The 27192-nt window shown below is 41.9% G+C and overlaps 1 protein-coding gene across 2 annotated transcripts; it reads right to left on the reverse strand.

Moving 5' to 3' along the window:
- Nucleotides 1–235: 235 nt before the first annotated feature.
- On the reverse strand, nucleotides 236–25505 carry Tmem50a (transmembrane protein 50A). Of its 2 annotated transcripts, none has more exons than XM_020158761.2 (7): nucleotides 25340–25500; nucleotides 23213–23316; nucleotides 21212–21324; nucleotides 12723–12790; nucleotides 10264–10356; nucleotides 6567–6627; nucleotides 236–692 (listed from the first exon to the last, which is right to left on the reverse strand). In XM_020158761.2, exons 2-7 carry the CDS (start codon nucleotides 23303–23305, stop codon nucleotides 647–649), a joined length of 474 nt encoding a protein of 157 aa, XP_020014350.1. In that variant the 5' UTR covers nucleotides 23306–23316; nucleotides 25340–25500; the 3' UTR covers nucleotides 236–646. The 2 variants fall into 2 exon arrangements, with proteins under 2 accessions (XP_020014350.1, XP_073937061.1); XM_074080960.1 differs by lacking the exon at nucleotides 236–692 and adding an exon at nucleotides 699–5875 and having other exon boundaries at nucleotides 25340–25505.
- Between the last annotated feature and the right edge of the window lie 1687 nt (nucleotides 25506–27192).

Consider the following 27192-nt stretch of genomic DNA (forward strand, 5'->3'; position numbering starts at 1 on the left):
ACTTTTTAAAATGACAAATCAAAAGTGGTTGCCTGCCCAAGAACATTCTTTAATAAACTCATTTTAAAACTCAAAAAAGAAAAAAGGAGGTGGGCACAGAAGTCTGGTGGGTGGGTCACTGGCTTCTCTTTTCTGGAGACCCTCAAATGCTGCTTATGCTGAAATGTTTACAGGATTTTTTGATAAAACCGTATATACCAAACACAAAGTATAATAAAGAATTCTGACCACTGAGTAGTTTTTAAAAACAAGATAATGTTTATATTTAACATATGACATAGAAGAAGCCACATTTAAATAAACACATTTAGCTCTTCAGAGCATGTTCATTGCAGGTTTGGACCTCAGATCAAACAAACATCCATACCAACAAATCCACTGTTTCTTTTTTCTGTCTTTTATTTTTACAAATCATACTTGATAGAACTTGACAGAAGTTACTCACGTGCAGCAGTTCCTTTAACATTATCTAAGGTGATCAAGTGCATACAGGACAGATCGAGTTGCTGTTGCTGTTTAAGTAGGGACTTCTCATGATTTTAGCATCACGTAACTTCAAGTTACAAAAGAGACGGCATTACAAAAGAGACGGAGTGAGCGGTAAAAAACCTATGCAGGGCTGCTGTGCTGCCGGAAACCCATGTCTTCACTGCCACAAATCTTCTGTGCGACCAAACTTAAAAACCAGCCCACTGTGGATAGAATAAGAAGCATCAGGTGATTGCCTGTGCTTGTGAAAGAAAGAGCATGTGAGATTTTAAGAATGGAGGGAAGCAAGCAACAAAGATGAGTGTATAAAAAGCATTTGCTATGGAACATATCTCTCCAGGGCAGTGAGTTGTTCCATTAGGATCAACGGGGCTATTTCCATCTCTTCTCCCCTAGAGATGCATGTGACTTTTAAAAAGATACACAGCCCTCAAATCGCTCACATTTGATAATGCGATGTGGTAAGCGTAGGGGGTGGGGAGAGGCATACATACCAAACATTAAAGGAGCAAAGAAGCACAGAATCATTCTGCCTGAGTGGGTTAGAAAAGGATTTATAGAGTGGGAATATCTGAAATGGAATTGATGGACAAACAGGATCCCGAATGAGAGGCTGGTTGGAACGTAGCTAATGAGACAATGAAGGAAGATATTTCAGGAAGAGGAAATAGGAGGCAGAGGCTTTTAAAAGCCCATGGGATCAGGGCTGATGGTGCAGCTCAGTGGTACAGCCCATGTATATGTAGGATGCATGAAGCCCTCGGCTGCACCTCCAGCCTCCCACCCCAACAACAACAAAAAGTCTTACCAGGCACAGTGCCACCTGTAGCCCCAGTTACTCAGGAAGCTAAGGTAGGAGAAGCACTTAAGCCCAGGAGTTTTGAGGCCAGCTTAGGCAAACACAGCAAGAACAACGCCCCCAACCTCAAAAATAAAACCAAACCAAAAACGCAGGGGGACCCAGGAAAAACCCAGACAATTGGTATATCACGGACTCTGTTCTCCCAGAACTTCCCTATAGAGTTTGGGGAGTGTCCACAGCTGTCCTCTAGGCATTGAGTTCAGAAGCACAGGAGGGCAATTATATGCATAAAAAGCTATCTGAGGGGTAGTAGAACAGAGAAGACTCCAACATGCTAGACCGTAGCCAAAGAGAAAGGACAGGGAATGGAGACAGCCAGGCTTTGGTGGGCCAACTGGCAGGAGGAAGCTTCCCAGAGACCAGTCTGCAGGTCCTGAGGGGCAGCTGGTCTGCAGCCTCAGCAGAACATGAAATGGGGTTGTCAGAGAGGCAGCCCCTATCTAAAGGAATAACAATTTGGCCTTTGCTGACTGTTAATGTCTGGGGCCCAGGGTTGTCAGCTCTCCCAGTTTCTCAAGTAAAGCTAAAATTCAATATATTCTTGCCGGGGGCAGGTGGTGGTAGTGGAGGGGTATGCGGGGAGGGAGGGGGTTTGGAGTTTGAACTCAGGGCCTCATGCTTGCTGGACAGGTTATCTACTACTTGAGCCACATCCCAGACCTCTAAACTCAGATTTTTATGACAACTCTCTCTCTTTTTGGTGGTACTAGAGACTGAAATCAGGGGACTAAACCATAGGTCACTTGAGCTATGCCCCTAGCCCAAATCTTTTAAATGTTGGCAAAATAACATAACATAACATAAAATAAAATACTATATAGACAAAACAAAAAGAAAAAACAACCACTAGAACTATGGGTAGTTTGGCTGGTTGGTCACTTGTTCTGGTCTCTTCTGTGGACGGCTCAGGGTTTGAAACCCTTAAGTCAGGAAGTGGCAGGACTAGAGCTTTGTTTCAGAAGGAAAACTGACAGTGGGAAAACTGGATCAGAGGGATGAGAGCTGCCCAAGCAACAGAGAGGATAAACATAAATAACAAAATGGGGAAAAGAGAAGAGGTTTAAGACAATTCTTAGGCAGATTCAAATGGACTCAGATGGTGGAGTAAGTGGGAGGGAGAAACTGAAGACAGAAGCAGACATTTTAATGGTACACACTGCTTTCAAATTACCAGTATACATTCAAGGTTAAGCCCAGTTACAATGACCAATTTGAAATGGCTTCATAAAGCCTTTATAAAGGCAAACACTTCAATATTTTTTAAAAATGAAAAAATACGCAATCAGGAAGTTAATCATACCCTTACTTGGACGTATATTAATTTTTCCTTATAAAAGGATGCAATAAACCCCCCAAAAGTGACTCTACTTAATACCAGAAGTTTTGTGGTGAAAAAGAAAAAGAAATTGGTTCTTAGAGGTCTCTCTCCAGACAGCTGAAGAGACACAGTAACTTCAACCTACCAGTTAACAGATGTGAACCAAAATCAGAGTTTCTTGAGAGAGAGCCAGTCCTGCCCACATTGTCAGATGGTCACCTCTAGTACTGGTATTTGTCTTCTCTGATTTCTAACCTGTGCTAAGTACTGCTCGTCATAAATCAGAATGGTAGGCAATCTGTTATAATTATTTAGTAACAGTGTCCATCAGTTGAACTTCATTTCAATTTGTTTATAGTATTTTCATAAAACCTAACTCATTTTAAAATTGAATAATAGTAACAAATGAGAAATTAACAAAACTTGTTGCATATGAAAGCAACTTATCATAATTCCTGTGGGGCAGTGACAAGTTAACAATCAGTTTCCAAGGTTCATGAAATGTGATAACTACTGTGTGAGTTGTATATTTCTTCCCTCACTGGAAACAAAACTTCCCCATAAATTTTCCTCTCTCAATCCTCTGCTTCCCTGCTGTGACACACTAACTTAAAAGCAGCATCCCAAGGTGGCACTTACTCTGCCCTTTCTGCAGGGGATGATTAAATAAGCTGCTCTCAGTCTGCCTTTCCCCCCACTCCATCCTGGAGTGTATCTCACCCCGCCACCCGCCATGTGACGCCACCTTCCTTTGGCTGGCATTGTGGGGTGCTAAGTCCCCCAAAGTACCTCTAATCCTGAGGAAATACTAAAAGAGGATACCTGATTCTTTAAAACACAAACCTCAGTATCCAACATAAAAGGGAAAGAAACCCTTAGCACCCAGCACTGCAAAAAAGAAAAAAAAAAACTTAATTTTAAGGCTTTCTTCCCTCTCATCAGCACACTCCACACAATCCCACAGAGTAACAGACGTACTTCATTTTTAGGAGTGGGGGGGGGGTGAAGGATTATTTATCATTTTATATTTTCCAAGTACAGTATTGTAAGAGGTACTTAAAACTGCTTTGGCTGAAAAATGCCATTTCTTTACTTGGCCTACAAATTAACTAAAAACAGGAGAGAAGCTTGGTGTCTGTCTACATTTTGTGCCTGCTGTCCTTTCCGCTGAGCCATTCTCTCCAGCAGCCACCTTGGAATTGGGAGGGACAGAAATGACCGATAACATCTTTTTTTTCTTTTTCTTTTTGTAGTGCTGGGGTTTGAACTCAGTCTGCACCTTGTGCCACTCCACCAGACCTTTTTTGTGATGGATTTTTTTCTTGAAATAGGGTCTCACAAACCACGAGCCTACCACTGGGCTGGCTTCAAACCATAATCCTCCTGATCTCTACCTCCTGAGTAGCTAGGATTACAGGTTGAGCCACTGGCGCCCGGATGGATCGATAACATCTTCATGACAGGGACCAAAACTACTCCCAAGGAACAGGTGAGCCATGTAGGACAGGCCACACCCCCAAATGAAGAAAATTACCTAAAATGATAAGGCTGCATGCTGGAGCTGGACTAATCATCTCATAGGAACCAGACTGTTCCCGACAAGTGATGACAGCCATATAGCTATCTGGAGTCTCAGAACCAGAACTGAGATAATGACCCGTTGGGCTGTAACAGGACTGTTTAACTATTGGTAAGGAAACCCAGAGAAAGATCAAAGCTAGGAAAACAACCAAAGACAAGTAAAGCCCTTCCCCTTAGCTGGGGCCCCTGCATCCAGCTATCTTGTTAGAAACTGCCGATGGCCTTCGTCCACAGCTGTGCTAACATGATATATTGTAACCTTGAACAGCTAACCGCCAAGTCTGCTTCTGCACTCCCTACTTGTTTGCTGCTGTTTTTCTCAGTATAAAAACCACAGCCACCCTGAACTCGAGGGCTGCGCCATTTTGGAGATATCCAGGTGCTGGCCTGTTAGCATAATAAACCTTCCTTTCCTCCAGCCACCTGGGTTTGAGTCTCATTCTCACTGGTCAGTCGTACTTTCTGTACTGTTCCTGCAACACTATGCATATTTTGACCCTTGCCCCAGCTCACTGTCTAGTTAAAACTAAAGCTCGTCTATATCCCAAAGATGGCTGAAGACAGGCTGAGTTCTTTGCCCCTTCCCATGGTGTATCCTGGGCCATGTAATAAACCTCCTTTCTCTGCCCTTCACTATTACTGTCTCTTTCTTTGACATATAGGGATGAGTGGCCAGACCTAAAGTGGAAATCCAGGAGTTTGAGCCTGGGTTCCAGAACTCTGGTTTCAGTATTAACAATCTTAAAAAAAGAAAAAGGGGCTGGCCGCCAGTGGCTCACTCCTGCAATACAAGTTACTCAGGAGAAAGAGATCAGGAGAATTGCGGTTCAAAGCTAGCCCGTACAAATAGATCATGAGATCCTATCTTGAAAAACCCCATCACAAAAAAGGGCTGGTGGAGTGGCTCAGGGTGTAGGCCCTCAGTTCAAATCCCAATACCAAAAAAAAAAAAAGACAAAAAAAAGGGCTGGAGGTGTGGCTCAAACAATAGAGCAAGCATGAGACCCTGAGTCCCACTAAAAAAAGCCCAAAACAACAACAACAAAAAAACCCAAGGAGAAAGAAGAAAAGGGAAGGAAACAACTAGTACTGAGCAGCTGGTTGGAGACTCAGCAAAAGGAGAAAATGGCAACTGAATTCCTGATTCCTTCATCACAGCAGCCAGCGCCTGTGCGTATGTGTCAGGCAACCTGGGTCTGAACTAGAACCTCGCAGTCTCCAGGCGGTTGCCTGACTCTTCCAAGCCATTTGCTCACAGAAATGGGGTAACAGCGGAGCCACCGTCACAGCACTAAGAATGAGGCCCATCACGCAGCATCTGCTCGATCAACTTTGATTGCTCTTACTTTCTGCATAAGTCAATGGCTTAACCTTTTTTTTTTCCCTGAAAGCCCTCAGGGCGTACAGGTGAGGAACTCCCGAGGGGGGGGGGGCATGGCAAGGCCAGCACTAAGTTTCCAGGAAGAATGAACATCAGAAGAGATCAGTGATGAACAAACTGGCGCGGGGGGTTTCTATAATCTTTTCATCTGCAGCTGCATCAGAAGGGTAACATCTGTTAGAGCTTTTCCTGCACAACTCAAATTTCACTCACAAATCCCAATGACATCAGGAAAGAACCACACCTGTACCAAAAACCAACATTTAGGAAAAATGGTTTTAAAAAATTTTATTAGCGTACGTCGGTTGTACAAGGGGATTCAATATAATATTTACACACTACAAATAGTGTAGCACAATCACTCAGTCCACGCATACGCTTTAACTCCCATGTCCCCCTTTAAGTTTTTAGCGGGTTTCATTATACTACTCCCTCCCATATATATAATGCATTTCTATCATAGTCACCTCCATCACGCCTCCTTACCCCCGCCTCTGCTGCCCCCAGCAACAGTCCTCCCTCAACAGTCATATTACTATTTATTTTTTTAGGTCTAGATTCCATAGCATTTGTCCTTCTGAGCTTGGCATATCTTGCTCCCATAGGAAAATGGTTTTAAAAGCAGATTTTTTCACTAAAAGCAACATTAGCGATCTCCATTTAAAGTTAACATTGTCAGTGTTATGAACCCGAACCTACAAGAATCACAGTGTTCATTAAAGGAGGGGGAGGCAATTTAAAATAATTAACGTTCCCAAGGTTGGTAACAAACTAACCCATGTATTAAAAATATCCTTCTTAACCTCATTCTTCGTATTTTGTAAAAATATTTTATGAAAGAGGGATATCAGACGGGTAAAGTAAGCAACTAAATATAGTGAATAACATAAAAGAAACTAAAAATTTATAAGATGAAGAATGCAAGACAAACTTACCCAAAAAAGATGAAGGCATTTTGGAAAAATACTGCAATTCCAGGATATACTGGGTGCTCTTCTGCAAAAACAATGTAATGGTTACAGGCTTATGATCTTGAAACACTGAGTTTCAATACATTGGTAAACGTCAGTTTTTCGGCCTAACATCACTTATTTTTCCTGGTAGCTATGGTTGTTGTATCAAGGTAATCCTCATAGCAGAGTCTAGCACTGGCTTACAAGTAGCTCCCTTTGTTCATTTAACAAATATTTACAGAGGGCACACTGTGCATTAACACTGGTCAATGTGTTGAGGATATAGCATAAACAAACAGGCAAAGTTTTTATCCTTGTGGACAGGACAAAATGCAGAGTAACAAGGAAAGAAAACAAAGCAGGACAATACAGGAAATGTAGCAAATGAGGACATTAGACACAGGTGGCTGGGCAGACCTTATGACAAGCTGACACAGAACAAGGACATGAAGCAAGTGAAGGCTGGTGGGAACACGCAGAAGTGCAGAACAGCAAGTGCAAAGGCCCTGAGGTGGGTGCATGCTGCTACAGTAGAGAAATGGGCCCTTGGATGAAAGTGAGAAGTGTAGGAGACCGATTAGAGGAGTAAAGGGGCAGGTTGGCAGTGAGGGTCCTGTCAAGCCTTACAGCTACCATGAGGACTCTGAGTAAGATGAGAAGCCACTGGAAGGCTCTGAGCAGAAGAGTGAGATGGGCTGACGTATTTTAACAGGATCTTTCTGGCTGCTGTGCTGAAAGAAGATTAAAGGTATTGGGGGGCAGTGAAAGCCCTTTCAGGAGGCCCTTTCAGGCTATCAGCCAAGAGACTGTGGTAACTGAACAACAGCAGCAGCAATGGATGGTACAGAGTGTCTAGACTCAGGGTACTACACAGCACAGTCCACAGAGTTAGCTAAGGAACTGGATGGATATGGAGGGCAAGAGAAAGGTGCTTTTTTTTTTTTTTTTTTTTTGGCAGTACTGGGGTTTGAACTCAGGGCTTCACACTCTCTGGGCAGGCACTCTTACCACTTGAGCCACTCCACTAGTCCTTTTTTGTGAAGGGTTTTTTTCTGAAACAGGACCTCACAAACTATTTGCCTGGGCTGGCTTTGAACTATCAGCCTCTTGATCTCTGCCTGCTGAGTAGCTAGGATTACAGGCATGAGCCACCAGTGCCTGGCAAGATGCCATCTCTGGCCAACACACCTGGAAGGACATTGTAGCCTTTAACCAAGGTGAGAAAGACAACTGCAGAAACACCAAGCTCTGGCTGTATTTGGGACTGAGAAGAGAGGCTCATGCGTTTCTCCCACTGGGGCCATCAAGGAGCACTCAACAAACAGATTCACTGTCCACTTTCTTGCATCTCAAAACAGTTACGGTTAATCTGATTAATTTAGCAGTTGGTTTGTCTAGGTCTTTCACTATTCCACATTAAATACACATTGCCTCCAAAATGGCTCATTAAAATGAAATAAATAGCAACTTTATAAATTACAGATCTGGCTAATAATTCTTACAGAATAACCTCATTAAAGAAGTCTTTAGGAAAATAACTGAAAGTTCTATAAGAAACAGGCTCTGTGTTAATAGTTGCATCTGAGAAAGAATTTATTTTTCCTTTTAATTCTTTTATATTCTCAGTTTTCAAAAACAAACAGTATTATGCAATTCACGTAGGAAATTTTTTGTATTTAAAATAAAGATTTTGTGGCAGCAAGAGACAACTGATTATATGTTAAGTGCAAAAAGCAGGGGCCAAAATTATACTTTTAATATGATAACAGCTACATAAAAACAAAAAGGCAAACGAAAGGAAACACAATAGAACATTTAAGAGTGGTTAAGAAAAATGCCAGTGGTGATTGCCACGCTCCCAGGCTGCCATGGCCCAGCAGCCTCACCATGAGAGGAAGAGTGTACACATGGGCCTCGTTTGGAGCCAATAAAGTGTCCAGGGCTTTTTTTCAAGTTCTGCTTTCACACGATCACTGGACACCAACACCAAGGGCTTCCAGTCAACACTCTTTAGCGAATACTGTAACACCTCCTTTTACTAACTTGAAATGAAATTCATGGGTATTAACCCATGAATTAATTATATTTAATTATAATTAACCTAATTAAATATATCTTAACTCTAAAAAGGGAGAAATAAAATGAAAGGATTTTGTTATTTAAAAAAAACAAACAAAGGGACTGGAGGTAGGGCTGAAGTGATAGAGCACCTGCCTAGCAAGGGCAAAGCCTTGAATTTAAACCCCAATTGATGGGGGGACGATGGCAGTAACATGATGGAAAGTCATGATGGGGACCAGTCAGGTGTGGTGGTGTACTTCTGAAATCCTAGCCCTTGAAGGCTGAGGCAGGAGGATCAAGAGTTTGATGCCAGCATGGGCTACACAGCAATATCCTATCTCAAAAAGAACAACCCCCAAACCCTCGCCAAACCAAAACCAACTAAGCAAACAAGAAAGAAATTGAATCTAGGTGGTCCAACTTTTGCAAATCATAAATGCTATGTTTTTACTATGATAGGTACACAGTCAGTTTTACCTGAATCATTAATTGGTTTCCGTATTTTTCTGGGGTCCCTCAAGGTGATATTTCAGCAAGAGATCTAACAATATGCCTTTTCAAGCTTGCCTTAAACTGGCGGTAGGCAGATACAATTAAATGTTAATTATTCTACATAATGGAGATGACATTCTACCAGGGAGGCTTTAAGTGAATAAATTTCAGTTCTAGGCTGGGCATGGTAGTGCACACCTGTAATCTCAGCACCCAATAGGTGAAGGCAAGAGGATCTCAAGCTCCAGGCCAGCCAGCCTGGACTACATAAAAAGACCCTGTCTCAAAACAAAACAAAAACAGAAAAACACAAGGGCTAGGGACACAGCTCTGTAGTAGAGCTCTTGCCTAGCAGGCACAAGGCCCTTTGAAGCACTGCAAAAAAAAGGAAAAAGAAAAATCAACCCAGGGTGGGACTTTGCAGAACAGGGGGATGTTAATCTTGACTGCAAGCTACACTGGCCTGAGATGCCTAGAAGATTAGTATAGCACACCTTCGGGTGTCTGTGAGGGCATTTCCCGAGGTGACTAGGTCACGAGTGTTCTGAGCTAATCAGTGGTTCAATTCACTGATAGACCATAAGTGGGACTAGACTACTGGGAGGTGGTGGCACTATGGACAGTGAGGCCTAGTTGGAGGAAGTGGGTCCCTGGGAGTAGGTCTATGAAGGGTGTGTCTGGCCCCTGGCCCCTTCCTATTACTCCACTCTGCTTCCTACAGCCATGAGGTGACAACTTTGATCCTCCAACCCCTTCCCACCATGATGTTCTGGCTCAACATGGCCCAGAAACAATGGAACTGGCCAATCGCGAACTGAAAAGTCTAACACAGATACTATCCTGGGAGTCAAAACTTGCTAAATAGGGGAAGAACATATATTCTGCTTTTGAGATTTTTGGAAGCAAACAGAAGCAAGGTTTGGAGCCGTGCCCCGTTCCTTTCAGGCTCTAGACGAAGAAAAAACAGAAGGAATGCCAAACATATAATACAAAAACCAACCACTAATGGGCGAGGGGAGCCCCCAGGTATAACCCATTTTATGGAAAAAAACTATTCTAAAATAGCCAACTTTAAAACAAAATCCCATATTCCATTGGAATGACTGCGCCCAGTGCTTTCTCTTACCCTTAGCAACATAACCGCCGAAGAGAATCCACATAGATGCGATCAGAGACCCAAAGGCCAGCATGAAACCAATGAACAGCCAAACGCGAGCACCTTAAAAGAAACCACATTTACCAGAATCGCTGATCATAAGGGAACAGTCAGTTGAATTAGCTTCCAAAGGAAAACAAAACCCAAACAGAATAAAGTTAAAGTCTAAAGAACTGTGAAAAGAAGATGTGGTAAGGGTTTTTCATCAGTGGAGATGGTGGCCTTTTTCTTCTGGCTTAGTCTGTGGGCTTGTAAAGACATTTTAAAAATTAGTATTTATTGACTTATATACTCTAAGTGCATATATTTCCTTTCTTCCAGTACTTACACTGAGAAAAACTGTACTCATCCTTCCTATAAAACATTTCATAACATCTTTCACCACATTTAGAAGCTCATTCTCCATATATTTTTAGAAACTGCTCCAAATTTGAAAGTCCTCCAAAAGCACTTTCGAAAGATAACACAGATACATGTTTTAAAAATTCACATTCAGTGGTACAGAATCAAAAAGCTACTTTTAGGGAAGTCAGACAAATTCAAGCAAATTGAAATTGACTGTGGTTGGCACTTAGGAAAGTTGCATTAAAATTATGTTAACAGAGGACAATCAACTTTTAAATCACCTTTATATGATACTTATAAAGATTTGCTATAAATAAAATGGAATCATTGGACTGGCTCAAATGAATACTGAGATTGAGTCTCTTTGTTGAATTAGTAGAAATACATTTTAACAAACCAGTGCTTCTCAATAAAGCACAGCAAATAAAATACTAAGCTGTTATGCACAGATGTGATATTAAAATAAATACAACTAGTTCCAGACCCCAAAGCTGTGCTAGGTAACAAATTTTATTTATACAAAGACATGACAGCTGGTTCTAGGTATTGCTATCACTGGCTTATTACATCCTTCAGAGTTTACAGGGTTATGGTAGAATAGTGTTTTTCTCTTTCTTTACTTAAAAATAAAAAGTCCATTGAAATTTGCTTATATCTAGGAGTTTCCCCACCCCTCTTTTTTTTGGCAGTACTGAGGCTTAAACTCAGGACCTCATGCTTGCTGGGCAGGTGCTCTACCATTTGAGCCACACCCCTCACCTTTCTTTTGCTTTAGTTATTTTGGGATAGGTTCATGGCCCAGGCTGGCCTGAACCATGCTGCTGGAATGACAAGGCACATGCCACTATCCCACGCATTTTTTTATTGGTTGAGATGGGATCTTGTGAACTTTTTATACGGGTAGGTCTGGAACCTTGATCCTCCCAATCTTCAAAGTAGCTAGGATTATAGGGATGAGTCACCAAACACAGCCTCTAAGTTTATTTCGTATGGATACAGTATTTAGGTTCATCATTTAAATTACAAATGATGAATAGTTATTTCTTCAAACCTTTGAGTAAACTAGACTCTGTGGAAAGCTGTGCCGCATACTCCATATTGTGTCACCCTCAGGTGACATAATCATTGAGTCCAGGGGCTCAGAGTCCCCACACAAGAAGGGGCTGCAACAGCCCAAGCACCAAAATGTAAAACTCTTGAGATGTGGTCACCTCTGCAAGGTCAGAGTTCTGGAGACTGGTTATGCAACAATTTGGACGAACTGAATACATTCTTAATGCTGAACTATACATGCATAAGTGCTAAGATGACAAATTTATATTATGTGTATTGCACCACATTAAAAAAAACCAAAAAACAAGGCCAGGCAAAAAAACAAGGTGCCTCATGCCTAAAATCCAAGCTATGAGGAAGGTAACGATCAGGAGGACTGTGGTTTGAGGCCAGTCCAGACAAAAAGTTGGTGATACCTCCTCTCAACCAGTAAGCCGGGTATAGTGGTACACTCCTGTCATTTCAGCTATGTGAGAGGTTTAAGTGGGAAGCTCACCATCCAGGTGAGCCTGGGCAAAAATGAGATACACAAGAAATAAATAAAGCAAAAAGAGCTGTGGGTATGGCTCAAGTGGTAGAATGCCTGCCAAGCAAGCACGAAGCCCTGAGTTTAAACTCTAGTACCATCAAAAGTCAAACCAAACCAAAACAAAAAACCAGCTCTATCATTCTAAAGTATGTCAAAATGCTCATTCAACCAAATACGGTTGGCAAAAAAGAGAAGACAATTGTTTACCTGGTGTAGTCTGAAGTACTTTATGATCTACTTTGCACATGTGGTATTATCTACTGCTCTCTCTGCACCCTGTGGACACTCACAGTGACCTATTATTGCACAAGGTCATACACTCAACACTGGGCATTCTGCACTATCCAGCAACTTTGACCAGATGTGACTTGGAACTCAACACCTATGCCCTAGATCCCTCTCCATTCTGTCCACCCTGAAAGAGTGAGACAGGTGCCCTTCTATGTATGAACTTCATTTCAAAGATGGAAACATGGTAGTTAAGATGTTTGCAGCTCTTTACCTGTTTGGCCCAGGCAACCTTCACTGTAACTATCACCGCGGACTTGTCCATTCGATACTGCGTTAATCCTGTGTGAAGAAAAGAAAATCGAGAAATCAGACCTTTGACTCGAAGAAGCTGTCCATGACATCAAATTATTAGATACGGTAAGTCAGAGTCCACCAAATTCAAGGTAAGGCCTCATTAGTCTTGAGCAATGGGTTCACATGACCTGAGGCAAGATCCCTCAATAGGACACCTTGAAGCTGTGGTTGTGGGCCCTAGGCTGGAAGACACATAATCACCCAGTAACTTGTTTGAAAAGAAAACTCCTGGTCTCACCCAAACCTACTGAAGCAAACCTCTGGAGCCCAGAAATCTGAGTTCTAACAGTCATCTGACTCTAATGCTTGTTAAAATTTGAATACAAAATTTTATTTTGCTAAGACTGAAACAGTGTTCAACATGGAACCACGTATAGCAATGGCAGACATGCTCTAGTCAGGTTGAAAAACAAAGGTGGCTTTCGAATAATTCCTTATAATTTTGTACTAATGTCTGATGTTTGGAAAAATAATTGCATTCCAACAAAACAATAGTGTTTTACAGTTTGTGTGTGTCGCTAGGGATGGAACCCAGCGCCTTGCACATGCTAGGCGAGCTCTCTGCCACTGAGTGCCATCCCCAGCCCAAAACAAAGAACTTCTTGCTCTGAAAATATCATCAGAGAAAAGTTCAGGTGTAAAGTCTTGTTTTCTGATCATTGCCTGACACATGTTCTATACCTGAGAAGTCTTCTCTGACTTTCAGGAAACACAACGGGAAGTTGAGATGGCCTCACTCTCTTTAGGAGCATCCCATGAATACTTCTCAATCCCACAGGGGAAATGACCAAAATGAGTCAAGCGGAAGTTATAAAATACTGTCTATATTTTGTTTATACCCATTTTGGTTGCATGTGCATACACAGGCACTAGAATATCAGGAACTTCACGAAGGCAAGACCATTTTTTTCCTTGTGGCACTGGGGGCTGAACCCAGGGCTTCCCATGTTTATTCTCAGTGCCTAGCACAAGATTTGGAAAATGACAGGCATTCAGTAAGTGTACGGAATATATGAACCTTAAGTGTTTCACAAAAGTCATCTTATTTATGTTCTAAAATGATGAAAATACTCCATTATTTCAGGGAAACTAAATTATCACATGACCCAACAACCCCACTGACTACATACCCAAAGGAAATGAAACCAGTATGTTGAAGAGACACTGGCACTCACATGTTCACAGCCATACTGTGCACAACAGCTAAAATTCAGAATCAATCTAGGTGTCCATCCATGAATGCATGGGTAAAAAAAACATGGTTCATACACATGATAGAGTATTATCTAGCCATTAAAAAGAATGGAGTTCTGGCATTTGCACAAACATGGATAAACTGCAGAATGTTATGTAGAACAAAGTAAGTGAAGCAGAGAAAGCAGATGCTGCACGTTCTCACTTATGTGGGGAAGCTAATAAGTTGATGTCATAAGTTGAAAGTAGAACAAAAGTTATCAGAGCCTGAGAAAAGGGCGGGGTGGGGGGAGATGAAGAGAGGGTCATTAAGGGCACAGGCTGCAGCTGGACAGGAAGACTAACTTCTAATGGACACAGTAGAATAACTTAATTGTTTATTTCAAAATAGCAAGTAGAAAGAACTTCAAATGAACACAAAGAAATGATAAATATTTCAGGTGACAGATATACCAAGTACCCTGACCTTATCAATATACAATGCATTCGTATATTGAAATGTCACACTGTACCTATTAAGTAATACAATTATTACGTGTCAATTAAAAATAAAAAAACAAAGCCAGGCATGGTGGTGCACACACGTAATCCTGGTACTTGGGAGGCTGAGGAAAGAGGGTTATGAATTCAAGTCGAGACTGGGCTACACAGCAAGACCTAGCCTTGAACAAAACAAAACAAACAAACAAAATATATACAAATACTCATAATTATTTTCGGTGATATCTATATTAAAGTATTTTATATATAAAATACAATTTTAAAACCAGCATATTTTTTTAAAAATGCAGACATTCTTAAGTTAGTGGTTCTTAGCTCATTTTTCCTTGTTGAGTCGTTTGAATAAACTGCATAGCCCTCTGACAAGACACCATGCTTCTCTCTCCACTATTCGGGACATTCTGAAATGAATAATCTTTATGTATTCTCTAACAGTATTACTTTTATATGTACTTTCAACTTTATAGAAAAGCTACAAGTATGAGCAGTTTGTCTCCTGAAACATGATGCCCCAAACCTCAGAAGTTTGTATTTCCTACAAACAAGATTGTTCTCCTAGTGGAAAACAATCAATTATGACCCATGACCATCACCTTATCTTCAGACTCTACTCAAGACTCCCCCGATGTCCCACTCCTGTCCAGAATCATGAGACACATTTTGTTTTCAGGTCTCTTTAGTCTCCTTGAGTCTGAACAGTCTCTCAGTCTTCTTTGACTTTTATGACCTTGAAATTCTCAGCGTTCAGGCCAGTTATTTTGTAGACCGCCCCTCAATGCAGGCTTAATGTTTCTACATAATTAAGTTCTGGTTATATATCTATGGCAAAAATAACACAGAAATGACAATGTTTTCCTCAACGCCAAGCATTTCGGCAGCAGAGGCTTTTGCTTTGTTCAATCCATGGTGACTTTCACTTTGACTGCTTGGTCAAGGTGGGCTCTACTGACTTCTTTACCATAAGTTATCCTCACTGTGATTAGCTAATGTTCTGTGGGGAAGCACTTTGAGTATATATATATATTTTGCTTCTCATCAAACTTTACATATTTTTTTACATCAGTATAGATTCCTGTTTTATTCAAAAGGTCAAGATTACTAACAGTAATCTCATAGGACTATGAATTTCAAGATGTCTTCTATGTCCTTCTGACATACCCCACCATTCTGTGAGCATCTTTGCTTTCGTGCACAAGATGGTCCAGTCTGCTCATGTGCACCTGTACAGTAGCTCTGGAATCAGTCACATCTCTGAAGAGCTGTAATTTCATTTAGTCTTAGTAAGACCTGGAAGCTAGCTGTGCTCTTTGTTTCGGGGTATAGTTGTTCTTGGACTGCTGCTCCTGCACACTATGGACAGCCTTCTGACCCTGCTTAGACTTCTACATCCCACGAGGGTGGCCTTCCCTCCACCCTTGCTGCACAGACCTCCTCTTCACCCTGTCCAGATCCAGAGCCCATGACAGACTGCCCTCCTCTGGGGACCCGCTTCTCACCTTGCCTCAGCTCTGCCAATCTGCCTTGCCCTTCTACCGAGGACGCCTGTCATCCCTCCCTCCACCCAACAGTGGCCCGGTTTTTCAGGAAGAGAAGAGTGGATATGTGTGAGAAAGAGAACAGGAAAAGAAGACTGGTAGGGTATAAATCAAAACGCTACAGTTTGGCAGGGTTATAGGTAACTTTTTTTTTTTTTTGCAGGACTGGGGTTTGAACTCGGGGCTTCACACTTGCAAAGCAGACACTCTACTGCTTGAGCTATACTTCCAGTCCATTTTGCTCTGAATATTTTGGGGATGGATGTTTCTTGAACTACTTTCCAGGGATTGTCTTGAGCAGTGATCCTCCCGATCTCAGCCTCCAAGTAGCTCAGATTACAGACGTGAGCCACCAGCAGCAGGCTAACTTCCTTTTTCCTGCTTATTAGCATATTCTACATTTTGAAAATAAAAATATAGACTAACCGGCCAGGCATCGTGGCTCACGCCTATAACCCTAGCTATTTGTGAGGCAGAGATCAGGAAGGCCAGCCTAGGGAAACAGCTCTTGAGACCCTATCTTGAAAAAGCCAACACAAAAAACAGGACTGACAGAGTGGTTCAAGTGGCGGAGCACCTGCATAGAAAGCATGAGGATCTGAGTTCAAACTCTAGTACCTCCAAAAAAAAGAAATACACAGAGAGAGAGAGAGAGAGAGAGAGAGAGAGCGCAAGAAACACACAGAACACTTATTAACACTAAAAGTAAAAAAAACATATCAAACTGTTTTTTGAGGTACTGGGGCTTGAACTCAAGGCCTCCACCTCAAGGCATTCCAACAGCCCTTTTTTGTGATGGAATTTTTTTTCCGAGATAGGGTCTTGTAAATTATTTGCCTGGGCTGGCTCTGAACCTGATCTTTGCTTTCTGAGTAACTAGGATTATGGGTGTGAGCCCCCAGTGCCTCAGCATGTTGAACTTTTATAGTAACAGAAAGAATAAAAGTTATTAATGAAAGAGTAGCTGCTTTGACTCCTGTCGGAATGATAACTGTTTTAACTTAAAGTAGGTTTGCTGGGTTATGGTCTGACACTATCATGAAAAGAAATAAGTTGAAGCCAAATAGATGGCTAATGAAAACCTGAGAGTCAGACCTGCCATGGTTGTGAAACCAGAAACCCAGCAGAATATGAGTCCAGAGCCAGGTGTGATGGCATATGCCTGGAATCTCAGCACTCAGGAGGTAGAGGCAGGAGGATTGTAAATTAGAGGCTCTCCTGGACTACATAGTTGAGACCCTGTCTTAAAAAAGAAAAAAAAAAAAACCCAACAAGTTCAATAGGAAAACCTGTCTTGCACAGAACATTCATTCTCATGCATGGCACACTTCCCTCCAGAGTCAGGGCTCCACTGCTTCACAAGGGAACAACAAAATTTTTTAAAGATCTGATGGCAACAGCAGGGTGAAATGAGTAAATAACACCACAAAAATAAAACTTTTAAATTTGAACCAATGTTTCTCTTTTTTGAGGGGGTGGGGAAGAAGGTGAGGAATACTGGAGTTTGAACTCAGGGTTCTGCACGTGCTAGGCAGGTGCTGTACTGCTTGAGCTATACCTCCAGCCTAGAACCAAAGTTGAACTTTATAAATGTGTCAGCTTTCCAAAGGATTTTGACAGCATAGTTATTTTAATAAGGTAAAATGCGACAGAATGGCAGCTTCCTAGCTTACGAGCTTGGCCTTAATGAAAGCCTTTGTTATCAGGTGGCTTCTGAAATGAGACCTTTGCTCTGTGCACAAATAAGCATAGCAAAAATTAAAAGTGGGAAATTTGGAACCTGGACTAAGTGAAACAGGAATGACCAAATTCCATGTTAAATGTCTGCAGAAAACCTGCAGACAGTGGCTGTGTGGAGTACTGACTGGGAAAAAGCAAGAGGGAACATTCGGGTGTGATAGAAACGTGGCTTTTTTGTTTTATTTGTTTTTTGGTGGGACTGTGGTTTGAACTCAGGGCTTCACATTTGCAAAGCAGGTGCCCTACTGCTTGGACCTCCAGTCCATTTTGTGTTAACTATTTTGGAGATGGGTGTCTCTCAAACTATTTTCCTTGGCTGGCCTCAAAATTCTCCACATCTTAGCCTCCCAAGTAGCTAAGCTTACAGGCTATTTATATGGCATATACATAAGTAAAAATTATATGGGGGTGTAGCTCACTGGTAGATGCTTGGCTAGCATGTACATGGCCCTGGGCTCAATCCCTAGCGCCCCCCCCCCACACAAAAAAAACCCCACAAAAAGTTATGGAGATGTATGTATGATTTGTGCACTGTTGTAGGTACTTCACTGAGTATATTTTATAGTAAAGTTTAAAATAATAAATAGAGCTGGGCACCAGTGGGGCTCCCACCTGTAATCTTAGCTACTCAGGAGGCAGAGATCAGAAGGATTACAGTTTGAAGCCAGTCCAGGCAAATAGTTCAAAAGATCCTATCTTGAAAATACTCAACACAGAAAAGGGCTGGTGGAGTGGCTCAAGATGTAGGTCCTGAGTTCAAAACCCCAGAACTGCCAAAAAAAGAGAAACAAACAAACAAAAAGACCCTGAGAAATAGTAAACTGGATCCAGGCATGGTGGTGTATGCCTATAATCCCAGCACTTAGGAGGCTGAAGGAATATTTCGAGTTTGAGGCTAGTCTGAGCTACATAGTGGGACCATCTTAAAAAACACAAACACAACAAAACAAACAAACAAAAACCTCCAGATAGTTAGCCCCTTAATGAAGCAGTAACAATTAAATAAACATGAAGGCACCTGAAACAAGAAAAAGCCCTTGGAATTGAAGAATGAGAACAGGGGGCGGTAAAGGACAAAGAAAAAAAAAAAGGCAATGAGAACAAAAATGAAAACATTCAACAGGCTGGAAGATAAAGTTAAGGTGATTTCCTGGATCATGGAACAAAAAGACAAAAAGATGAGAATCTAAGACAACTTATCAAAGACACAGAGGATCAGTCTGTGCAACAGCCAATAAGAGTGCCAGAAAGAAAAAACGGTGTTGTTACCAAGGATATAATCCTAGAAAATCTTCCCAAGCAAAGGCAACATGAATCTTCACAGAGAGCAGAGAGGAATAAAAATCTGACCAGCATCAGTTACTCATCCACCACACTGGAAGAAGATGCCAGAAGACAACAGGGCAATGACTCCATTTTCTGAGGTACAGTGACAAGGAACAATGTATGAATCAAGCGTGAGGGAAAAATGGAGACATTTTCAGACAAACAAGGGTTAGAGAATTTATCTTCCTGTACTATTTCTTAGAGTTAGGTGAGGATGGGGTCCAGCAACACGAATGTGAAAAGAAAGATGAAGATGTTGAAACTAGGAAAAAAAAAGTGGATCCTATCCCAAAAGGGAAATTCCATGGTGACAGCTCTGTAGTTGGTGTATACAATAATCAATTCCCACCGAAACAGACAGAGTGGGACTTCTGGGATGAAGAATAAGGCACATAATAATACAATAAAGAGTATTATTGAAAATTTGGGAAAAACTAAGGGATGTGATAATGGCAGAAAATACAAGCAAAACAAGGCTGTTAGAAACTCTAGGGAAAACAAAGCGGAACAAGGCTATTTTAGTGCACATAGTAAGCAAGTGTTCAAACTAAAACAGCATTTAAGAATGAAATGGGTCCTAAAGCAAAACGTATACTATATCAATAAAGAAAACAAACAAACAAAAAAACCAAGGAAGGCAGGCACAAACTCCAGAAATAAAAAATACTAAATAGGAAAGGCACAGTCCAAATATGAAACAAACTGAAGTATAGCAGGAACGTGGGAAACTGGTAGAGTGCAAGAATGTTCTCAAAATACATTTGGAAAAGTTGAGAAGTGTGGGGTCATATTAATGAAACTGCTACCATAAAAAACTTTACCTTTGTAGTGAATTTCGCTATTTTTTTTAAAAGCAGGAATATTCCTATTAAATAAGGTAGTATCACTCATCTGCTCAAACCTCTCTCATTACACTTAAAATGAAAGCAAAGCTTTCATCACAATGTTTTACAAGGCCCTATGCCATCTGCACCACCCACCACCCCTCTGACCTCATCAGTTCCCCTTTTCCCTTGAACAAACTACTCCAGCCATAATGGTCTCTTTGCCTTTGTCCAGCACTTGCTGCTCCCCCTGCCTGGAATGAATCCTCCCATACAGCCCCACAGTCAGTGTCTTTGTCTTTTCAAGTCTTTACTCAAAAATCACCTCTTAGAAAGGCCTTCCTTGACTCTACGTAACACTCCTCTACCTCCTGCTGACATGTCACAGCTCCCTTTTCTGCTTTATTTTTCTTCTTTTGCACTTACCATTCATGCTATGAATTTCTCTCAGGTTACTGTCTGCCTCAGTCATAGAGTATAAATTCCATAAAGCAACAGATTTTCTGTTTTAGTTACTACCATTTCTCCAGCATTGAGAACAGAGCCTGGAATATAACAGCTTAATACTTGTTGGAAGAATTAATAATAATCTTGGACTGGGGGCCATGACTTAAGTGGTAGAGCACTTGCCTAGCAAGCTCAAGGTCCCAGGTTCAATCCACAACATCATTAAAAAAAAAAAAAGAATAATCCCATAACAAAGCACATGGTGTTTTTTTTTGGTACTGGGGTTTTGAATTCAGGGCCCTGTGCTTGCTAGGCAGCCACTCTACCGCATGAGCCATGCTGACAACCTTCTTTGTGTGGGGCTTTTCGAGATGGGGTCTCATGGAACTAGTTCCCTGAGTTGGCTTCAAACTGAGATCCTTCTGAACTTTGCCTTCTGAGTAGCTAGGATTACAGGCATGAGCCACTGGCACCTGGCTCAAGGCACATGGTTTTTATCTAAATGTAAAGCTGTCAACTTGGCAGTACAGAAAAAAAAAAAGAAAAGCTGGAAGATAAGTGATGGGAGAAGAGAGATGGAAGGAAGACCAGGAAAGAGGACTGCCACTTTTTTGGGGGGTAGTGGGGTTTGAACTCAGGGCCTTGTGCGTGCTACACAGGTGCTCTACCACTTGAGCCATTCCACCAGCCCCTCCTCTTTATGCCTTTCTCTACTAGTGGAATTTTACATCATTTCTGGTATGTTCATTTGATAACATTTTAAAATCTGAAGTCTTACAATTACGCATAAAACAGTTTTAGTTTGTGACTAGGCAGGCAGGGTCAGTAAGAAGACTTACATTAAGAAGGCTATGGTTGCTATGACACCACAGGCATGGTAGGAGTGGTTGAAATCTGCCATTGAAGGATACATCACAGCGGCATCTATGATAATCCACCAGCCAGTGAAAAACTGCAAACAGACAACAAAAACGGTGATACCAGGGAGAAATGACAGCATCTGCTGTTACCAGCTAAAAAGGAGGCAAGGCACCTAAGGGAAGAGCTCCCTTCTGATGAATTTCAAAATTTTCTTAAATGTCCCAGCAGCTTCATGCATATTAACTTTTGCATGGTTTATTAGCAGATTAAATACTAGGTACCCTAAGCCTACTTCAACTAATATCTTATATTGTCATATTAAATTCTCTCTGATCTAATCTTGTAAAAAAAGACTCAGATTCCAACTGACAGAAGAAATGCCCTGCAATGGATATATTACAGCCTCTAGAAAGACATATTGAAGATGAGGAAAAAATTACTCAAAGGGCAGGCATGGAGAACAATTATCATTGGTATTTTTTTGTTTTTGAGACAGGGTCTCTGTAGCTCAGGCTGGCCTCAAACTCTTCATCCTCCTCCTTAGCCTCCTGAGTGCTGAGATTACAAGAGTGGGGCACTATGCCTGGTTTATCATTGGTAGAGGTTTAGCTATGCTCTTGATGCTGTGAAACAACAAGCAGTAACAAGCTCTGCAACTGTTTTTCCTTTTCATGAATTACAGTGCAATGCTATGAAGGTTTCAGGTGTGATTTTTTCTTATTTCTTTATTTTTGAGTCAGGGTCTGTCTATGTAGCCAAGACAAGCCTGAGACTTGCTATGCAGAGTCAGAACTAAAGATTCTCCTGCCTCAGCCTTCAGAGTGCTGGGATCACAGGCATGAAACACCATGCCTGGCTCTGGTGCAATTCTAAATTCAATTTGAACACCACATTATAATTTATCTTAATGAATTTGGTTCAGCATATTTTCAAAGACACATATATAATGAAACAAACTGTACAAATATTTCTCATCTGAACAGAAATTTACAAAATTTTATATATGTGTATATGTGTATGTGTGTATATATACATATATGTATTTTTCTTTTCTTTTCCCTTTGGTGTTACTGGGGTTTAAACTCAGGGCTATACTGGAAAAAGATGATATTAACTAAATTCTTACAAGTACTCTATTAATGACATATTTTTATTGGCTAGTAGGACTATTGGCTTACTTTTTTTTCACTTTATTTTACTGAAAATAAATCTTCAATGTATTAACAATTTTATTCATAAACCTAAATTTAAAGCTTTTAAAGATATTTATAAGAGCAGGATTTCTACAATGGAATTAAATGTTGCCACTGTTTTGGAAAAATAAACAATAATTATTTTTCATAGATTACAAAAGTCAAAAATTAGATGAAGAGATATTTAAACTTGGATTTTTATTTACCCAAAATTTACTCTTTAGGAGTTGGGGATGTATCTCAGTGATAAGAGCACTGCCTAATGTGTGAAGCTTTGGGTTGGATTCTGGGCACCTCCCCCCCGCAAAAAAAATTTTACACTTTAGAGTATATGACACTTAAAATCATAAACCGCAGTATCAGATTCCACGAGGAATTTGGAAAGTAAGTATGAAGTTTATTCTACAGGTTACTTCTAAGCAATATATTTTAATGAGTTTCCTGCTATTTTTCTCACGAGACTGAGAAGGAACTCTGGATTACAGATAAATGCAATCACATCTCTTGACTGGTCCTGACCCGATTGTTTCTTCAACACCCACTGTAACATTCAGAGGAGGCATAATCCATGTAATGAATAAATATATAAAGTTTTTTTAATGTCATTTTTACCATACAATTACAATGGCCTAATCAATCTATCAATCAAATTTCAAACCCTTAACAAAACAAAAAATCATTTGCTGAAATTCAGTGGGCAAAGAAAAAAAAAATGCAGATTTCAAAGCATCACATAGAACTTGAAACACACTAAAATAACGAAGGCCCAAATCATCCGACACTTACTAGAACACCCGCAGCGATGGAAGCAATAGTGTTGCGCTTTTCTCCCCAGTCAATGCACTCAGAGCATCTTGCACCTTCTAGAAACCCAGACATTTTTCAGGTCACTTAAAAACAAAAGAAATAGCAAAATAAAGTACTTCCATTTACTTGCTTCACACCTGGCCTTTGTTTCTGGAAAATAACAGTTCAGTAATAATTTAATACAAATGAAGCTACAGATGCTTTATTTTGGCTCCATATACTACTTCAGAATATTTGGTTGGGCTTTGGATGAATTGCCACATTATAACTCTGGAAAACAAAATTTGGATTCCTTTAGTTTTTTTTAATTTAAAATATGGTTTTGATATACTGACATAATATGAACAAAGGTGAGCATCCAAAGATAGAAAAAGTTTTAACTATTGGTTGACTTCCTAAAAGTTGTCACACCCTGTTATTTCCGAGTACATTAACAATGTGATCCTTCAAATAAATGAGTATAATGATAATTAATACACAAGAGCTCTTTAATATCATTTAAATTCCAAACTAAGTTATTTGCTTTTGGTATTTATAGTCCAGGAGCACTAACACAGTGTGTGTGGGGGTGGGGGGGTGATAAACTTTGGCTCTAAGCTAAAAGCACAGACTTGGATGAAAAATACTTCTCTTAGGAGTTTACATATTTATAATAGAATATGTTTCTTTATAATAGGGTTAAGAAAATAAACACTACATTGTGTTTTTTACTTCTCTCCATATCATTTCCTTTTATCTCATTATTTTCCTTCTCTAAGCTTGCATTCTGGTCTCATTCTCTCCCCCCTCCCCCCCACAGGATGCTGCTATGTAGCTCAAGCTGGCCTCGACAGAAGTGAAGATCCTCCTGCTTCAGTGCTGGGATTGCAGGCCTGCTGCCATTGACACTGTGCCTGGCTTCTGGCATCTTTTTTATGTAAAGAACACCCACCTTAGTTCTATCCAAGATGTCTCCCCCTATCACCCCTCCCGCAGGGCCAAAAAAAGCACAGAACTGAGATCAATATTAATTCAGAATAAAAACAAATAATTCACTGCTATTTAAATTACTATGGGCAACCTAAACTATCCTAATAAATTATAAAAACCATTCCTTCAAGCTGAGTTGTGCAGATCTGGCCTGAGATACATCATCTCTATTTCTGAGACTGAAAAAGCCTGAATTATATAAAACTTGTTAAAAAAAAAACAAGAAACAAGGGCTGGCGAAGTGGCGCTAGTGGTAGAGCAATGGTGAGGCCCTGAGTTCAAACCCCAGTGCTGCCAGGAAAGAAAAAAAAAAGGAAGAAACAAGTTGCCAGGCATGCTGGTGCACGCCTGCAATTCCTGCATTCAGAAGGCTGAAGAAAGAGGGCGGCGCCAGTGGGTTCCAGGCCAGCCAGGGCTACATAGGATGTTGTGACCCTGTGGGAGGGAGGGAGGAAGGAAGGAACTTCTACAGGGCATCTCTCTGAACCTTTCTATTAAGCTACTTTGTACTCAGCAATTGTAATTGTTCAAAAACATGATACCTTAGAGAGTGCAACGACTTTAACTTTAAACGTCCCTTAAAAAATTAACTATTAAAAATTATGGTTATATTCCTTTGGAATGAGCTCAATTTTGACAATTCATTTTATTCTTCCAAGGGAGGAACAGCAACCCACTATGTGTTATTTTCGGTTCAGCACAACGGCCCCGCCCCGAATCCATTTTTCTTTGCACGATTACTGACACACTCAAGCCTGTGGGAATTTTAGGTCTTGAGAGTGGACCGGGGCTTGGAAGATCTGGGAACTAGTTTTACTCGAGATGTGGACCAGTCCGGCTACAATCCCTCTTCGGGTCCATGTGTCCAACTCTTAAGGGGGATCAGAGGATTTTCAGGGATTTTGGGGGATGTCCCACGGGAGGGCCGCTGTCCCCACTCGTCGGCCTCCCTACTAGTCCGAGCCTGGCGGGTCTGGATGCGACCGTGCTGTCCTCGCCGCGCGACCCAGGACAGCAGGAAGTGGACAGGAAGGGTCCGGCGAGGCATAGCTTCCCGGACGCGTCCGCCACCAGACGTCCCGGGTCCAGACCCTGCCCACCCGTGGCCGCTCTCCTCCCTTCCCGCCCCGCACTTACGTCCAGCCCGGTGCAGAAGGTCCAGACCCGGTGTCACACTGCGCCGGGCGGCCTCACTTCCCCCTAGCTCAGCCAAGAAAACAAAACCACCGCAGGCCGCCAGTCGCCCGGATGTAACTGTTCCGCCCCGGGTCAGTAGCGCACCCAGAGGCGGGGCGTAGGGGAATAGAGGCGGCAGGGCGGAGCCCGAAGGAAGCCACGCCCATCATAGATGCACAGTCTGCGCATGCCCGGGCGCGCTTTGCGGGCTTCCCACAGCTCTGGATTTGCTCCTGGATTTGGAAAGTGCTGAGGCTGAGCACGCTCTTTCAGGGTAGGTGTGAGGAGTCGCTTTCTCCTGTGCTCTCGAAGGGTGGCATCTGTCGGGCCTTATTATACGTCTTTAGTGAGGTGGTGAGCAATCTCAGATGTGGGTGGCAGGTAAAGAGGAGTGGTGATTCACGCATATAATCCCGGGAGTATCTCAAATTCGAGGCCAGCCTGCGGCTTCGTAGAGAGTTCATGGCCAGCCTGAGCTACTTAGCGAAACCTGTCTCAAGTCAACAACAAACAAGAGTCGGTTCCGCGTGTTGCAAAAGATAGGTTCGGGCTCTCTGCCTCGAAGCACTAAGTACTCAGTGCTTTTAAATACTCTTTGTACTTAACAGTAAGTACTTAACTAAGAGGGCGGGCTCAGGCTCAGGAACCGGGCATCCTGGTTAGGCGTGCGTGGTACCACGGGTCCCAGCTTTCTCGCGGTGACCCTGTTCTTGAGTAGCCCTTTCTTTACCTTAGTCTAAGGGGAGGAAACATTTGGGGCTGGATGAGTCTGTTTACGGGGGCTGTCCGGTGCATTGTGGGGTGTTTATCTGCATCCCAGTCTTGGATGCAAGCAGTACCCCAGTTGAGACAACCGAAAATGTCTCCAGGCTTTGCCAAGTATGCCTTCCTGGGGAAAATCGTCTCGGTTGAAAACCACCGTATAGGGGATATCCTGGGTTTAGGGGAAGTGGCCCTTTTCAAAGAGAAGGAAGATGAGCAGCCGGCAGCAGGGATGACTTAGCCACGGGAAAGATTTGTGGCCGGGCTCGCGCCTGCTGCAGCAGCTGTCAATTCGGGTCCCACGGTTCTAATCCATCGGCGTCCAGGAGAAGACTCAGTCAAGGTCAAGGTCAAGGTCCTCCAGAGGAGGTGCAGGTGCTGCTCACGGTTTTACCACAGAGCCGGTTGCAATCCCGCAGCCGCTCTCCTGTCCTGGAGGTATTAACCGTTTCCTTTTCCAAAGGGATCCCGGACCTGGTCCCGTATTGGGGGAGGTCGCTACTATGGGAAATCCAGAAGAGCAGAGCAGCTGGAGGGAAAGATGCAGGAAGACTTAGCGAGGGCGGAACCTCCCCGAGAGTTCAGTGTCGTGGGCTAAGTAGTTGTGTTGTGTGAAATCCATGTAATTTGGTTTCAAGGAGTCACTAACTGGTTAGTAGGTAAAACTATATATAGTACAATCCATAACCTTTTTTTTTGGTTCTGGAGATTGAACCCAGGACCTCATGAGTGCTAAGCAAGTGCTCTACCACTGAGCTGCACCCTCAGTCCATAGCCTGTTTTTAAATAGGCATGATTCTTACCCCTCAGGAATGAAGGTTAATTGTGATTGTTTAATGTTCAGGGCAGAGGAATTGGTACAGGTATTTTTCTTTTCTTTCTTTCTTTCTTTATTGTAGTACTGGGACTTGAACTCAGGGCCTTCACCTTGAGCCACTCCACCAGCCCTATTTTTGTGAAGGGTTTTTCGAGCTAGGGCCTGGCAAACTATTTGCCCAGACTGGTTTTGAACTGTGATCCTCCTGATATCTGTCTCCTGAGTAGCTAGGATT

The sequence above is a fragment of the Castor canadensis genome, chromosome 7 (assembly GCF_047511655.1).
Source record: "Castor canadensis chromosome 7, mCasCan1.hap1v2, whole genome shotgun sequence".
NCBI lineage: Eukaryota > Metazoa > Chordata > Mammalia > Rodentia > Castoridae > Castor > Castor canadensis.